This window comes from Phalacrocorax carbo, chromosome 3 (assembly GCF_963921805.1).
Source record: "Phalacrocorax carbo chromosome 3, bPhaCar2.1, whole genome shotgun sequence".
In the NCBI taxonomy this organism is placed as follows: domain Eukaryota; kingdom Metazoa; phylum Chordata; class Aves; order Suliformes; family Phalacrocoracidae; genus Phalacrocorax; species Phalacrocorax carbo.
The window spans coordinates 26,944,711-26,962,860 of record NC_087515.1 but is presented as its reverse complement, the minus strand read 5'-3'; the positions used below and the strand labels follow the sequence as shown (position 1 = coordinate 26,962,860).

General features: G+C 37.9%; 1 protein-coding gene across 22 annotated transcripts in view; it reads left to right on the top strand.

Moving 5' to 3' along the window:
- The window catches only part of ESRRG (estrogen related receptor gamma), a 404,109-nt gene that overhangs the window by 266,762 nt on the left and 119,197 nt on the right, over window positions 1-18,150 (top strand). For all 22 annotated transcript variants that reach the window (XM_064446250.1, XM_064446244.1, XM_064446246.1 and 19 more), the window contains one exon: window positions 8,278-8,693. In XM_064446250.1, coding sequence (XP_064302320.1) covers window positions 8,278-8,693 — 416 coding nt within the window. The remainder of the gene's footprint in view (window positions 1-8,277; window positions 8,694-18,150) is intronic.

Here is an 18,150-nt window from a genome sequence, read left to right as displayed (position 1 = left end):
CTCTGCCTTTCAGTGATGGAAGGAAATGGCTGCTAGAAATTGTGAAACATCTGATGATGCAAACTTCAACTCTCTCTTGAGACTGAAGGCATTTTTTTGGTCATCTTTTTCCTTTTGGAAAGTGATGAATGACAGCTCTGTCTCTTTCTCTAATCTGTAGTACTGGCTTTCTGACTGGTGCAAGTAACTGCTTTTGATGCTATAATCATTTCAAAATAATCCCTCTTTAGAAAGCCTGTTATGTTCTTGAATACATCTGTACTTATTTTTGTAGTTTTGTTTTCTCCCTTGACGTAGTTGAATGTAGCATTTTATTTTCTTTTGCTATTTCAATTGATTTCTCTTAATAAAAAGAATCCTCACAATTAATAGTTAGACGACTCCTTGACACTTACTGTGTCCTCTGGGGGCTAGAGACATCAGGTGGACTGCATCTGATACCACTGGAGTATAACCACAAGTAAAATGATGTTGCATCACAGAAAAACAGATAACTTCTTCACCAGAGATTTGCTGCCTTCCAACATGTGATGTAGATGAATTAAAAGTGTTAGGCTGCAGTTTGAAAACAGATGAATAAAATCTTACTCTTCCTGATCAATATACTGATTTGCCTATGATGAAACTTGGCCGTCATTCTAGTAGTCATGTCATAGCTTTTTGGTTGCAACTGCTTGGGCATGGGAAGTTTCTTAGTATAAGTTGTGCAGCTCTCCAGGCACTGAAGAGCTGACTCGTTTGAGGCATATTAAGTACTGTAACAACAAAAAGTAGGTAACATTAGGCTAGAAACCAGTAAATGAGAGAAGGTAGGTCTTAAGTTTTCTAACAACATGGTTGTAACTCAACAGTCAAGTTCTAACTTTGTAAAAATGTTAGAAATGCAGGAGAAACTTAAAAATTAAGTAGGAATATGAAGTGTTTAATGAGGTTTAAGTTGTACCAGAACCATAATATGTACACAAAATACAAAATCATACTTTTTATTTTTCATATAGAACTTTCAGGCATTCTGGAAATGATTTTCATTTAGAGTGCCATCTATTTCTCGTGTTGCCTTCTTTTCAGTACTTCCCCCCTCCCCCTTTTATTTTATTTTTTTTAAAGTATTTGAAAACTGAATCATCACAGCATACCAAAAAGGTTTCTTGTCTACTTGAAGTACATAAAATCTGTAGAAGCAGGCAAGTGTTTTCTGGAGGAAACTTTCTGTGGTGATGGCCTGCTAGTAGTAGTGCGTAACATGGCTAATAGGATATTTCTTGTGCAAAAGATGCAAAAGTAAAGGTCAGTTTTGTGATTTTTATATTGGCTTTATTTTTTGCCTTTCAGTTGGAGGTTTTTTGGGGTTTTGTTTGTTTTTGTGAGTGTGTTGCAGTGACATATATTGGATACACTTGGCCAAGTGCGTTACTGAGGGCTGGCGCCTCTTCAGATGTCTGGTATTTTGGCTCAAAGGTGCAAGGTCTTTTTGAGTATTCTTCCCTGTTTACTTTTTGTTCCCAAAAGAGTACCTGATGTAAAGAATAATCATTTTGCAGTCTGAAAAGATTTAAATTCTGTTGGCTATAAATGCTTCAGCTTTTAAATTGGAAAGAGTAATGTTATGGTCTGTCAAACTATAGGATCTGTATGCTGCAGAGCTTGTACATGTCTAAGGATACATTTAATTAAACCAGCATTAGTGCATCTATACAGACTTATTAAAACACTTAGTTTGTCTCAATAGTATTGATTAAATAGCAGTAGTTTGTTTAATCTAAGTGTATTTTTGCTATTACTACGTTACTTCCAAGTAATCAGGGTAATAGTCATCATCAGTGAAATATCACGTTAGTTATGAAGTAATGCCATAAGAATTGATTAAGACTTGGCAGGAAAGGAAGGCTTTCTGTCATATAGTGCCAAAGCCTGATTTGGATTATTAAAATGAGAGTTTTAAACATAATTTCTATTAATATAAACAGGGTATGTTTTATAGGCTTATAGGTTATTCCATACTCTGAGTATCCATTATATCGAGGAACACCTCAGACAGTTAATTATGCAAAACATCATGTAAGTAATTACACAGTATTATTATGCATTTAACAGTTTTATTGATTTGCCAGTTGCTCACTTACAGTATTTAGAGCTATAAACAAGAGATGCTCACCCTCAATTGAAATAGGTCCAAGGAAATGAGCTAAAGATAAATGACACTAGTATGCATTGTTGCATCAGATGTAATCCTTAAATGTAGAAGCTGTCAACAGTGATAATTTGCAACACATTGGGGTATCTCAGGATCATTTCCTTCTTGTTAACAAAGTTTATCAACCAGGAAGCACAGGGAATCAATGTGAAATAGAAAGGGAAGCAATAATGAATATTTATATACTGGAGGAGAGGGAGGGGAGGTTAAAATAATTTCCTCTCGTTTTGGAGGGTCTTCAAGCCAGCCACTTGAAAATTTTCCTTTTTAAAAGCAGTACAGAAGACAAAGAAAGTGCAGCCTCTCGGATTAGGTGCAAACGTGAAGGGCCTCAGATAATGGCTTGTTTTGTTAAACTGAAAACGACCACACAGTAGTATAGCCTTCCACTGCCTTGTGTGTAGGAAGTGCTTTAGCAGAGCTTGGTAGATTGCATACAGAGCAATAATAACTGTTTGGGAAGCTGGATCCTCTGTCAGCAATCATCAGCTAACTCAGGCCACTGCTGGTAACAACAGGATGGCTTCAAGCATTGCCGCTTCTGTTGTGGCTGCTAGTGGCTATGACAGCTGCTCTGGAAGAAGTTGTTGGCTTGGTTTGCTTTCCCTTACCAAGGTGATGTGGTGAAGGTTTCAAGAAAACATAAAAGGAAGAAGAAATTACAAAAATCGAGAACATTCCACCTTTGTTAAAAAAAAAAAGCCCAAACAAAAACCCCACCACAAACATTCTGTTTTGCACAGGGTACTATCTGCTACATGGTTGGACATGTGTGTTCATTAGTGAAGACCTAATGCATAATAGTTTTGTTTGTGTGAGTGGGGGAAAAGATTAGCAATCCTTTACAATTAATGATCTCATCTGCTAGGTTAACAAAGCAGGCCTTGCGATATTTCTTATTAAAAGAAGAAATCCTTTCTTTTCCTTCCCCCAACTAAGCCAGTGCACCTTTAATGCAATGATGATATGTTAGACCCAGCAGTTGTCAAAGCATCGTATTACTGTGATGCCATAATGACACCCTGTCTCTGTAAAGTAGTCATGTTTTCTCAAATCACACGTTGCACCGTTGATTTCTGACATGACACTTCATTCAGTCACTTTCCTTTTCTTTGGCATCTCCATTCTCTGACAATAGCAGCTGGTGCCCATTTTCCTACTAAGTGATTCACATTTTGCCACTCTACTAGAGTGCAATTAGCTGAAGCAGAAAAAAAATGCTCAGTGTAAAGCAGCTCGGCTGAAATTGTTACTCAGCTCTTTATCAGGACCCGGTGAAAGTCTTGAGGTGTTTTCGTGGGCGTCGGTGCAAGAAGCAACATTTTCACTTCTTTCCACACAAACACTTTTTCCCTCTTAGGTTCAGAGAAGCAGAGTATGAGAAATCACTGGAACATGGTGCACTGTTTTCTGTCTACTGATTTCGGTGTAGACCTGTGAAATGATACTGAAAGTAAGCACTGTATTTGAAAGGAAATGTGGGCTTTATAGTCAAAGCAAGGAGCTGGCTTCCATTCCTGACTCTGCTACAGACTTACTGTGTCTCTTTCATTCATTGGTTTTCATAGTTGAAGTATGAGGATAACAAGTTAAGACCTTTTTGGTTGGCATCTGTGTGAGTTAGGGGAATGTATTGGAGGAAAATCAGATGGATTGTACTGTTAGCATAAAAAGTACCTAGGTGTGCATAGTAACACCTGCCTGGCTGATGCTCCCACGTAGTAGCTGTCATTAAAAATGTCAGCTGCTAACAACCTATTCTGACATTTATGGAAATAGGGTAATTCTCTCTTCAAGAAAAGAAAAACTTCATGTGCAGGTAAAAGTGGACATTTGTGTTGGTCTGTAATAAAGGTGCTCACTCTAATTATTGTGACTAATTATTACTGTCACTGAAACCATCAGCACAGCTCTGAAGTGGTGAATGATGCTATAAGCAGAGCTTTTCCTACTTGAAAACTGAGCATGGAACATGTTCACAAATTATGAAGTATTGTCATGTTATTTTGACCTCCTTTGGGTATCAGTAATAAGGAAGATGAGGGAAAAGTAGCTTTCTGAACCAGTTGCATGTATGGATGGAATATAAGGAGCTCCCAGTGGCTCGAATGGGAAGGCTTTCCGTTTTAAGGTTATATACTGTAATCAGATGCAGTTAATTTTTGCACTCCACTTGTATATTGATACTGATTTAGCCAGTGTCAGCACTGTCAATATCATTAGTAATGTGGCAGGTAGATGGAAGTACGAGTGTGATTGCATTAATAAATTCTTAATATATTCAACCTTTCATAAGCACATAGCATTACAATTTATTTGCTATTGTTTAAGACCATTTTAAAGCAGGAGTTGCATATTGAAGTGCTCTGTCTTTGTACCTTTATGCCAGCAGACACTGGCTTCAGGTCTTAAACAAAGAAGTTGTGAAGCAAATTTAGTAGAGAGATGAAGAGTCATGCTATATGTTGCATTTTACTCAAGGCTTGCATGTAGCTTCTTTTGTATACGAGCACGGAAATACTTCTAGAGCCAGTTAGTTACTTTAGGGAGTTACTGAAAGGAAGGTTTACCTGAGAGCTACCAGTTGTTAGAAAACTTACCTGAGAACAGTCCAGCACAAATGGAGTTGATGCTTATTTGACTTAAAATCTAGTAAAGAAAAAAAACAACCCCACCAAGGCTTTAAAATAAATACCATACGTTTTTATATGACACACGTTATTTCTATTCATAAACCTTAACTAAATTTAGATTTTTATTAATCCAAAGTGACCTAAAATTTTTGCATTAACAGCACAACGTGGAATTGGGCTTATTCTCTTTGAATGCAGATAAAGCCATCATCTTGAAAATAGCTCTTTCTGACAAAAAGGTGTTCTTTTGAAATAAAGTCTTTTTCACTACATTCCTCTTAGAGTTAATGTGAATTTTAGTGCCTCTAATTTTAGATTGAAGTGAGGTCTAGAATAAAACCCACCAGCTGACAATTGAATTTATAGATAGTTGTGAATATTTCAGGCTTGAATAATAGAGCTGTAGAATTTCAGACACAGAGAGGAAGAGAGAATTAAGCTCCAACTCTAGTTTTAGACTATAATGCAATGGTGTCTAGGAATTCTTCAGTGTAACGAGCTAAGTAGTAATTAGGAAGGAACTGAGGGAGGAATTTTACAGATCTAGCTTAGGCATTATTCCAAATGTTCAGCATGATAATGTGATGGTGGTCCCACCTGCCATCCATATAAGGTGGCTCTTGAATTACTTTCATTCAGATGTGGTACAGTAACGAAGGAGTGAAAGCAGTAGGTGTCTGTTGCCCACCCACAGCTAGTACCCAGCCTTGTCTCTGGTTCACCTTCTTCGGGAGATTGAGAAAGTTTTTGTTCTCAGGGTCAGGTGCTGTTGTTTTCGCTTTTCCTTGGAATGGTTAATGTTTTAATTGCATTTGTGCTTTGTCGGCATGCACCAATCTAGTCTGTACTGTTTAAACTGTAGCCAAAAGCAGCTCTATCTTGGTTAGTACCAGAAACTGCTACTCCAGAAGCTTCAGCAGACTGGCTTTAGCCTAAGCAGCACTGGTGATCAGATTTTAATGCCTGTAGAAGTGAGGTTGTATTTTGGTTCTGACCGCTTGGAGTGGGAGATATCCACTTTTGCACTGGCTAAGACAACATGCATTTGGACAGCTAGTTAATTGCAAATGTTTTTTCTGGGAAGGGATGGGGTGACATTTGAGCTCATTATTGCACAAATTAGGAAAAAATAGGCAGTGGGAGTGTTAGATAGGAATGTGCCATCAAGCTGGTTATGACAGACTGTAGGCAGTGGCAGGGGCTCTTCGTGCTGTATTTTGAGACTTCATGTGTGGAGTCTTAGCAGCAGGGAGATGAAAAGAAGACCAAGTATCTGTTTAGTGAATAAAAGGACCTGAATGTTAGTGTATAGAGAAACAATGTAAAAAATAAGTTGGTAGAATGTGAAAGTTAATTGATATTTTTAATTGTAGCTGTATAAAATTCAGTGTCAAAGAAAGGGAGAGAGAGACAGAGAGACACTATGTTTTAGTACCCTAATAACTTCTAACTCTAGTCTAAGATCATAATGTATGTGAGAGCGGTCCAGTAATTATAAGGTAATAAGTGGAGTGGTGGTGTAAAGTGCTCTAAATTAAAAGGAATTCGCAGAGCTGCTGTAAGTCAGTGCCGACCCGCTTTCTTTCAAACGTTGACTTGAGAAAAGTGCTTAGCCCAGAGTGCAAGTAGAGAGACAAGAGAGAGCTATCTATTAATTACAGCACTCATTAACAGTGACGGCTACAAGGCAGCAGATGCAGAAGAAAAGGCACATGCTACTGCAGGCTGGCAAGGGGATTTCCCCCCCTCCAGTTCTTGAGGAAAGGACAACACAAGCAGGTGGTCCAGTGCAATAAGATATTTTCATGGCTTTAACCTTCTGATTTCCTTGGGTTTTTTGCTGGCACCAGGTAGCTTGCTTATCCTCCCTCCCCAAATAAGCACTGATTTTAAGTTTGGAGGGTAACCTTTTTGCACATCAAGCTGTTTTCCAAATTCATGTGGTGTTTGTTTTCAACAGAATATTGCAGTAAAAATCATAACAATTGAGAAGCCCTAGATAAGATCCATGGGCACTGATTTTAGGGTAAATCTCTTCCTAAGCAGGTATTTTTAATGAAGGGTCAGGCTTTGATCTCAGTTACCCTCATTGGAAAGGTAGGCAACTCTCTGGATTTATGTCTATTTTCCATTGATGATTTTGATTCCAGATCTTGAAGTAGAAACTTATTTTTATTTTTTAAAATATGAAAAGGTAAAAAAGTGAAGACAAAATTTCAGAAAATACTTTAGAAACTTAAGTCAGTTAAATTGTCTGGACTCATGTGTTTGCTTTGAAATTGTGAACCTATAGCTCTGGTGGGTGGCCTTATTGGGTAGTTGCTTTTCTGTTGAAAATGTTTCTAGAGAAGTGCTCATAACTGTCATCTGTACTTTGGCAGCTTCTGAGAGTACTGCCAGGAAAATGCTGGGTAGGCCATTTGCTGCTGTGGTCTCATAATCACAGCTGTAGAGAATGAAGATAATATCTGATTTGGCGCTTACTAATTATTATTTTTGTCCCTTGTTCTCCCTAAAATATGTTTAAAAATAAAAACTTGAGGATGGAATAGACAAAGAAGATTCCCCCACCCCCCCCCAGAAAGCACTAATTTGTCGGATCAAACGTTATATGGTTTTATTTGAGGTGCTTAATTCTGAAAACATGAGAACTGAGAAGACAGAATCTTACCTTCTGAAAGAGAGAACTTCTGTCTAAAATTTCCTGATATATATTTTTTTTAATCCAAGAACGAAACATGTAAAATGTGAGATCCTATAGAGGATAAAGGCTAGAAAAAAAATGCAGCCAGAGCTGATGAACCATTTCACTTAGATTTTGTGAAAATGGAGTCCAGCCTTAATTATTTGTTAGAGTTCCCAGTTGATGTGCTACTCTGTTACTAAATAGCTATATCTAAAATAAAGCAATATTAATAAAGGAAAAAAAAGATCGTGGGAGACTTGCTCTTCAATTCTGCAATCAGATCGGTAGATGACGGATACATGTTTTAGTCAAGTGTCTTGACAAATATTACTTACAGAGCAGAACATTCATGTGATCAAATTTGGAAATACTTGTTACTGATAATGATGGAATTTACAGAAAGAAAGTACTGATGGAAAAAGGAAGACATTTAATAGCCAAGTCATCTAATAGCATTTTTGTTTTAATTTTTTTGACTTGCTAGATGACAGGTTCAGCATTTAGAGTTGATGTGAAGTTGACAAGTAGCCTAGAGGGCAGGTGGAGGGGACAACAGACGGATTTGGTCTCTTAAAAGTTTTTGTTTACTGCCTGTCTGGAGCTTTGACAAAGCTCTGTCATGCCCTTATGCTGATTACCTTCATGTAGAACAAGAGGTATTGACTAATAAATGAATGATGTGCAGTCCCTAACCCTTCCAGAGCAGCCTTAAAGAGCACTGTCTTTAATACACAGATTCTTCTTTCTCTCTCTCCCCACTACAGGCTTCTCTGCAGAATGTCAAGCAAAGATCGACACATTGATTCTAGCTGTTCGTCGTACATCAAGACGGAACCGTCGAGCCCTGCCTCTCTGACGGACAGCATCAACCACCACAGCCCTGGTGGCTCCTCAGACGCCAGCGGGAGCTACAGTTCCACCATGAATGGACATCAGAACGGGCTGGACTCACCTCCCCTCTACCCTTCGGCCACAGGGCTTGGGGGCAACGGGCCGGTCAGGAAACGGTATGACGACTGCTCCAGTACCATTGCTGAAGATTCACAGACCAAGTGTGAATATATGCTGAACTCGATGCCCAAAAGACTGTGTTTGGTGTGTGGTGACATTGCATCAGGATACCACTATGGAGTGGCTTCCTGCGAGGCCTGCAAGGCTTTCTTCAAGAGGACAATTCAAGGTTGGTTATTCTTTAAACTTCTTTTCTTCCTTTTGCTCAAGGTGAAATAGTACAGTCCTTGACTAAATCCTGTTAGGACTTCAGACTGTACTTTTTCATTCCTCATAGTATTTGGTCCTACAGATGTTACTCATGAAGAATCCCCTTTGGGCTTCTTTGGTAGTTCTATCATGTTAAGCCCACTGCCACATTTATTTTGATTATGAAAAACAGAAAAACACTGGAGCCATCCGGTGCATGTTCAGATTTGTTTTCTGTATGAGTTTGTCATGGATTCCCATAAATAACTGTTGCAAAGAAAACTGATTATTTTCTGAAGGTTGGCATGGACGCCTCGTGAACACACCTTGTAGCTGGCACACAGGGATCGTGCCTGGGTTTTACGCCTAGTTACACCACTACCATACTCAAATTGTTACTGAAATCCGGTTTATTTTTGTTAAAGCACCAGCACATGCAAGATTGGAAGAAAATGCAGTGGTGTAGTGCTTTGTGCATATCATTTTATTAATAACTGGTCTTTCACCCATATGATACACAGTGACCTTAAACAGGTTCAACAAGTATCTGTAAGATCACATTCCAAGGTAAGTTGGCAGCTTTTGGTCTCTACCCAGAACTTTGTACTAATCTGCACTTGATGCCTGTTACAAATACACCACATATTTTGGCATACATTAGTATGAACGGGATAATTTGCATGACCACTTGTTCTAGCTTCAGAACCAAAGAAGACAAAAAAACCCTTCTGCTTTGATTTAGATATTGTCCTTTCAAGTAAAATTGAAGGTGCTTTATTTAAAGAACATGAAGCCAAGCTTGGCCTCTACAGGAATATAGTGTCACATTAAATTAAATTCAAACTTCAGAGACTAAAATTAGGTTGCTAAGTCCAAATTTAAGCTCCTCGATAAAACCTGCTTGGTTTTCGTAGATATTGAGCACCTGGAATTCTCAGGAAAGACAATGCAATCTGCTGGTATACTTTCCTTTTTAGAAATGAGTTATGTTAAGAAGCATAAAGTTAGTTTCAGTCTGTAATTTCACATAACCCAAAATCTGAAACATTTGGTCAAGATTTCTCAAATAGAGTACTTCCATATTTAATGGAAAAATAAGAAGGAAAAATTAATGTTAGTTTAATTTTTTATTGCTGAGGCAATGGCCATTTTATTCTTCTCACATCCATTTTACTACTGAGGGATTTGTCCTGTCTGCCAGCATGAAGTACCCATTTATGATGGCCATATAGCCACTAAAAAGAGATGTTAGACTTCAGTTGTTTAATGGAGCTGAGTGTTACGAAGTTAGAAACCAGTAAACAAACGTACCTGTGAAGATTCTTAGTGGACTGGGTTCCTATGTAAAATGAGTGCATATGCAGAAACAGTATGCTCATTTCAAGTCTTTGTTTTGGAAAAAGTAAACAAAGAGGTAGGTAATTTCACTTGACCTTCAAGAACATTTTCAGAAAAGCTCAAAAAATGTTTCCACTGAAGCAGTTTGGTTTTTCTGGTTGCTAAACTTCAGGCACCAACTTCAACTAGCAACTCTGTTTTTATAAATGGTATTTAATTGCTGTGCAATAGCTGTTCTACAGAACTGAATTGATGCACGATTATTTTAGTTGTATTTTGAGCATGAAAGAATGCCACAGAAACATTAACTGATTGAAGTGTTGACTTCTGTCAGTAATTGGTAGCCTGCAATTTTACACCGCACCACAGACAGCAAGTTTCTGGGCTTGGAAGCACAAGACAGGGACGTCATTCTCCAGATTAGCAACCTGGACTTGGCCACACAGCTCAAGTTAGAACTGGCAGCTGTGCAAAAACTCTCAGCACGGTTAGAGCAATAGCTGCATCAGCAGGTGACTGCTGTAAAGACAAAAAAAAAAAATTGCAGTAAGGCAAAACCAAGCGTCGAATGGAAAAGCAATAATGAAGAAACTAATAATAGGAAGTATGTTACCATCATAATGTCATGGCAGCATCTTCAGTAATGGTGCTGACTAAACTGGCACAACTACTAAGAGTTTTCGGATACCATCCAAAATAATGGGAGTTACTTTGGTGAATCAAACCATGGGTTGTGGTAGGTGGCAAGAAGTATATAAGAAAAAAAAAAAGTACTCCTCATGTTTTGAATGGGCAAATTCTACCTTTAAGCTTGCATGAAGAATAATTCTCCTGAGGTGTGTGTTGTTTGGGTTTTTTTTTGTTGTTGTTTGTTTTTGCTTTAAATGGTAGAATTTAGTCCCAGTGTTCCTAGAGGTTGTTCTTCCCTGTGCCATTTAACTTCGTGGTCCACATCGCATTCTTTCTCTGCTTGTTTTTAAGATGAGTTGATTATTGCATAACTGCAAATAAGAAAACAAGAAAACAGAAAAAACCCCAAGGAATTTATAAATACAGAATAGTAAACTAGACTACCTGAAGAGGCAAATATTGTAACTGTGCGTATGTAAGGATGACATACCTTGGCTCAAAGATTTGCTTATTTTAAATGCTAATAATTTCATTGTGATGGGTACTTAATTATAGATTCAGTGAAAAAGGATGTTTGACTTCCCAAACCTTTCTTGTTTATCATTCATGAGTTACTAAATTAGCTCAGACTTGTAGAATCTAAGCGCTACTCCTCTTGAAAGCCACGAGTAAAACTGCCCTGACTTGAGTTGAGAGCAAGGCTGAGCTGATAAAGTTACATTATGAAGCACATCTTGTGTTCATGTCAGGCCTGATGTCCTTTCCACTAAGTCAATGGGAGTCTTTCCATTCTTTCCATTTCAAAGGAGTCTTGAAATCTCAGTAGGTGAAAGCTACAGGCAGCTGTTCAGAGAGCCAGCACAGTATCTGTACACCACCACCTTCTTACGTAGGACAGAAGTGAAGTGCCTCACAGGATACCTGGTAGTCCCTTATGCAAGGCAAATTTCAGTCTAATGTAGAGTATACACCTGTTTTTAAGGGTAAAGGAGATTGTCATTCCCCTTCAGATGACAGCAATTTAGTCTAAAAGATGCCCACTCCTGGATGATGGATTTCTCCTCCTCTTCTTCCTGCCTCTTGCAATCCCTCCTATTTTTCTTAAAAGTAAAGAGCTTAAATGAACCCTGTCTTGAATTATAGGTAGGAGTAATTTTGTCTTTTTTTAATATATATTCACAGAAATACAGTTGGGGCTGTGGTAAAGAGTGCATAGATTATGATAAAAGTCAATAATATTAGAAAGAAATAGAAACAAGAAATTACCTGCCTAAAAAACTAAAACAAAACCTACCAAAAAACCAGCTCAATATATAAAATCAGTGTCTTCTTGGGTCATAGTAGAATCTAATGACATTCTGCCTCCTTTTGTGACGTATAAGGGATGGGAGAACTGGATGTTCTCTCTGCTCAGCCTAATACTCACTCAGCTGCAACTCTCAGTTTGCTTCTGGGATAATTTACGTGGTGGCTGATTGCAAATGTCTCACAGAAACACATACACAGCCAAATCTCCCCAAAATTGGCTTAACATCAGGGATAGTAGAAAATAGCAATGTCTAAAAATAGTTATAGGTCCATTGATTTCTAGGGTATCTCCACAGTTTTTGCTGTGCACTGTATTATCTTGAAAACTCCAAGCTTTCATTAAAAGAGAGTAAAAAAGGTTTTTCAGTTGTCAGCTGGGTGCGAAGTCTTGTGTTCAGCACAGAAGTCTTGTACTTACTAGATATTTTGTAGTGAATTTTCAATGTAAATACATTTCTCAATTTTTGTTTGCTCAGTTATCATAAAGACTGGTAAGTACACATTTTGCATTAATATGTAATCACTCAGTGCCTGTAACTTAAAAATTTCTGCAGATGGATTGAAATGGTATCCTTGCTTTTAGTAGAAGGATGATTCAAAGACAGTTTACCATTTTGTTTTATTTTAGCCTTCATCTTTCTAAAACAATGGCCTGCATCTAGACAACTTTTGTCCTCTCTCCTTCCAAATCTTCAGGACTATCCTCTTTGGACTCTTTAAACTAGTGTGAAAAGGCAGTGTGAAAAGCCTTGGTATTGATACGTTGCCTTCCTGGTAAGGGTTGTTGCAAAAGTGTCAGAGCTTGCTTACTTATTTCCTTGGACAGCATTTGAATTTTCCCCATAAAAACTAAAATATTTTGCATTCAATAGTGCTTGTACTTCTTGAGCTCTGGTTTTCTGTTTATATGTTTATTTTTCAAGGAAAACCTGTTGGATGAACAGTATTGAGACAGCAGTCTTCTGTTTGTATGCAGGGTGAATAAAGCAATAGGTAGTAAGAAGCCCTGCAATCATACCCTCACTGTCTCATTTAAGAGGTTTATCCCTGAGAGTTGTCGCCTGTCCATGTCTCCTAACAGAAAAAATTCCATCCTGGGAATACTGTTGTCTTTTTGGTCATTACGTGAACTAGACCAAGTCTCCTATCTCATTTTATACTGATCACCTTAAGAGCTTTCAGCTCTACAGTTCTGCAGTAATGGAGTGCCTATGGTCTTCAAAGCCTGCCCAAACTAGGAGCTAGATTAAACCACTTTATACTTTGTTCACCTTTTTGGTTACTCCAAGTTGTTTTTAATCCCTTCAGTGTTCAGGTTTTTCAGCCCGCTTTAGAGTATTTACCCATTACTGACCCAATTTGATCTGTGAATGTATAAACACTTAGAGTAAATATGTTGTGGGGTGTTTTTTTTTTGTTTTGTTTTAATGAGGAAAGTTAGAACTAGCTATGTAACTTCAGATAAGGTGACATTTAAAATGGGCAACATAAAGTTAGGTTCGAAGTTGCACTTGACTGAAGTAGTTTCCAAAGGTTAATTTGCATCTCTCAAAGCTGACTCCTGTAATACTGCACATCATTTCTGTGGAGGAAATGAAAGCAAATTAAGTAAGATTTTATGGCTTTTCAGCATCTTTACTGGTAGCTAAGGTTATAGTTTTTTATCAAAAGATAGGGTGGCAGCTTGCATCTTGGTGCAATAGTCTGTGGGCCTTGGCTCTGGTGCAAAGATGGCAGTCCTCCAGTGAACCTAACACTAAATGTCACCTGAATCTATCATTACCTGATTAAATCATTCACCTTCCTTATATAAGTGAAAGTCTGCGCATCAGCATTTCTTTCAAAGAATATTTTAAGCAAGCAATGATAGATATCTTCCCTTTTCCCCTGATTTCTCTCTGCCTATGGGCCAACCAAACTAGGGAGCAAGTATTTTTAATTCCTTCCAACATGTCTTTTAATCCTGTCATAATGTCATTGTGTAACTATGGCAGCCAAACAAGATGACACAATAAAATATAAACACGCTGAAATCTGAGAACCAGAGAGAAGTTTAAAAGTGTACAGATGGTTTTATCCTTTTTATTATCTCTACTTTCCATACAGCCTTGTAAATTATATGCTGCTTTTAGATTATTAGGGAGTAAGAATGAGCATCCTGATTTGTGCATGGCTATTCTGAACCCATCAGAAAGACTCAGAGAGAGATGTGGTTTACAAATAATACTCGTACAGTGATATGTATCAATGCCACTATAATTATGTCTGGAATTCTATTTGTTATAAACATCTCTGAAAGCTTCCAGCCCAATTCTGAAGCTCTGTCTACTTTGAAACTAGAGATACGTGAAGTCTCAGCTAGCAAATTATTTATTTTAATGTTTCTGTAACTTTTTTAATGGCTTTTTTTTTTTTACTGCTGTGAAAGTCATTTGGTTTGCAACTTCACAGACTGAGATATTCTGTGTGCTCATACACAATGACAAATTTCCATGCTACGTTGGTAGGATGTATCAAAATCAAGTAGGGACAAAATGTAGATGGTTCACTCTTTCTAACTTGGACAACTCTTCAGTGACTCCAGGCTGCAGGGATCCATTGTATTTGTGTCTTCAAAGCATTGATTCTCTCTTAAGATGACCTAAATGCCCTTCATTTCTGTTGAAGATACAGAAGTTGACTCCAGTGGGAATCAGAGATAGTTGGGCCCTTACAGGTCTTATTGAACATCCCTAATGTCAGCCTCATATTGTAAATTATGGTGGTTTTTCTGGTGCTGGAAACCTGTTTACATAAAGTTAGAGGCTGATGCAAAAATGTCGTGCAGTCAGGCCAGCCAGCATCACCTTTACAGTTTCATTTTAAATCTCCATTCATGTTGCTTTCCAGGAGTAAAAGAAAAAGAAATAAAAAATTACATTTTAGGAATTCTAAGTGCATTGTAGTTCAGTAATATAGTACCCTGGCTTCTATTAAGTAACTCGACATAGTGATTTAATTTAAAATGTACTTTTAAGCTGGCTGTGTCCCTCTGTCAAATAGCATCTTACACTGTAGAGTTATTTAAAAACTAGCTGCTTCTCTGGAGTTACTTATTGTAGCAGGAAAGGCAACACAAGCAACAGAGGCGTAAGCATAATCCTTCATACGTGGTCCTATAATCTTAAAAAATTATTTGAGGTGTTTAGGAACCAAATTTTCAAACGTTCCATAACTCTGTGTGTGCAATATTGTTTCTGTAGTCATCTGGGTGAAAAACTGTGAGTACAGTCAACTTCAGACTTAATCAGCTCTAGATGACATGTAGCAGAATTCATAGGTCTATAATTCATAGAGCTATCTACAGTACCAGCTGAATCAATCTAAGGATTCGTCAGCCAAAACTGGATTCCGTTAGGTTCAAGTCCAACCTCATTGCAACCTGACCCGATTTCTGAAACCTTATCGATAATAGTTACTTTCACTTGTGAAAATATTTACTCATACTTAAATTCAGTTGAGTCTGACTGCAAAGTAGAGAACAGAGTCTGCAAGAACTGAAACTTCAACCCAAGAGAAAATATTTTTACTTTCCTCAGTTCAGCTTCGCTAAGACCTATGAACATCAAATACGTTTTTAAGTCCACCTGGGACTTTTTCTCTATCCTTCTTTTCCTAAGTTAACCTGTTACTCTCTTATTTCTAACAGCACCTACTTCTCAGTTTCTCAGGAACATTTCATTTCTGTTCTGGTTGGATTAAATATCAAGGTGTGACCTAATGTAGCATAATTCACTCTCTGTGTTGGCTTAGATTCTCCTGCCTCTCTTTCTAAGGCTTCTCTTTTATTAATTCCCAGAAGACCTACAGCTGTAATCCTGGCTACTTTTCATTTTGCGGAGTTTTCATTCATGCCAGTCCACAGACAAGCAAGTGTATTCCTTTGGGTCTGTCAGCCAGGAAAACAGGGAATAAAGGTGGTAACTGGGGCAAACTTTACTGCAGAAGGACTTAAATTCAGTGATACAGTAGCCTCTATTAAGAATAAAGAGAACACTTGCTTTTTAAATACGAGTTTTTGAAAAAAGGTATTGGGTTACAGAAGCTCAAAAAGAAAGTTTGGGAGAAAAATGGCACATTATTTGAATATAAATAGAGAGATACTGAAATACAATTTCATGAGCAGATTATAGCATAAAATCACTCACTACATTGATGAAATAATTAATTCTCACCTGTTGGTTTGCCTTTTTTAAAATTCTAGACCTCCATTCCTACACAGTAAAAGTTTCAGTACTGATACCTTCAGCATTCCTCCTGCTTTTGTAAGTGGCTCATGGCTACTCTTTCCCAATACATTTTTACCCTGTATCTCAGTCATGTCTTTCACTTGTCCAAAGATCATCTGAGCATATTCCAATAGCTCATAGCAGTCCTTTTACATCTTCAGTGTTACAATATCAAATGTCACAGTGTGAAAAGGGATATAAACCTGCTGCTAAGAATTGCTGTCTGCAGCTTCTATTCTTGTCAGTATTTCTGGAAGAGAGACCCCTGTTTCAGCCTGTCCCACAGACTGGGGCCAGTTTCTAGAGCCAGATTTGCACTCTTGATATCTGTGAAGTTCTAAAGTTGTAACTCTTGATGACAGTAACTTCATTTGGGACAAGATGCCAAGGCATAAGGCCCAGTGCTTTCAGTGGCCTCTTCTTAGTCTTGGTTCCCACTCCTCCTCTTCTGTTACCTTGAGTGTTGCTGTCACTTCTGTGCAAGGGATGTCCAAAATGGTCTCAAGAATCTTGGCTAAGTCCAGTTGATTGCCTGGCTTGTAAAGCCATCGAGTAAGTCCGTGTACAGTTAAAACTGTACTATGAGTCTACAGCTCGTTCAGGTAACCTCCAAACCTCTTCTGTGAGATGAAAAAAGCTGTGTCTTGGCACACTTATCCTTGAGCTGTGTATAAAGGTCTGACATTCTGAAGCATCTAAAAACCAGAGAGCTGGTTACACAGGGTAAGTTTTAGCAGTTCACCTGCTATCTCAAGATCAAATGGCATCATATTTTTAGTGAGTCAGTTGCTCTTAATAGGCACAGTGTGTTAGAAACATTTTCTCATCTTTGGCTAAGATAATAAAATTTAACAAATTAGTAGAAAAAAGGAACTGTTTTTAAATAAACATTCCTCAGTGCATGAGGAGAGGAAAGGGACTCAGGCTGGCATAAATACAATTGTATTATTATAGCACAGGACAATGTGTTTGGGGAGTGAAGCTCTGACATACATTTTTACGTCATACTAATTTACATTACTCAGCCCTTTAACTGCCAAACTGTAAAAGTCCATTACACCACTGAAAGGAATATAGAAATTATCCCCTGGCACTTCAGGCAGGAGTTTTGTGTATACACTGTTACTCTATCAGCCAGTTAGCTGCATGATTCTATTAAGGAGTAAGTGAGAAAATTACATTGCCTGCAAACTAATTGTACAAAAGACTCTGAAATAAGTAATCAGAGCCCAGTCCTTTCTGAAAACCAGCCAGGAGATATTATAAATTGCTCGATCGTTCTTGTCAGCCCAGTTTAAAGACTCAAAGCTGCCATGTTGATTTTGTTCACTCTATAACACAGCTACCTCTCCAACTGTTGACAGGACTGGGCAAACTCATCTTATACCCTTGCTAGCTGCTCAGTTTCAGCCTCTAGCATTGTGCAGTAGACAAGTAAATGGTAGAGCTTCCTTCTGAATCTTTCTCATTGAAATAAAATGCAGATCTGAGCATTCTGAAAGGATGTAGCGTACCTATGAAATCGTACAGATTCCCAAACACTTTTTAAAATAATCTGTTTCTTTATATTTAGTGTATAGAAGTAAATAAGAAATTATGAGAGCTCTGATGACCTGCAATGTGCAGCAAATTTAGGTTTACCAAAAATATATCCACTAATACTTTGAGTGCTAGGTAAAACGCATTTTGAGTATGATACGTATCCAGGTACATACCCATTACAAAATTCTATTGGTTTTTTTTCTTTAAGCAAAGCTCACTGACAGAAATGAACTTTATCTGTGGGAATATTTGCATTAATATGTGAAGTGGTGACAAAACGTTCATTTCCTTGATCTCTTACTGCAGTCTAGCCATATTCTAAAATGCTGAAACACTTTGGGAGAACCACCT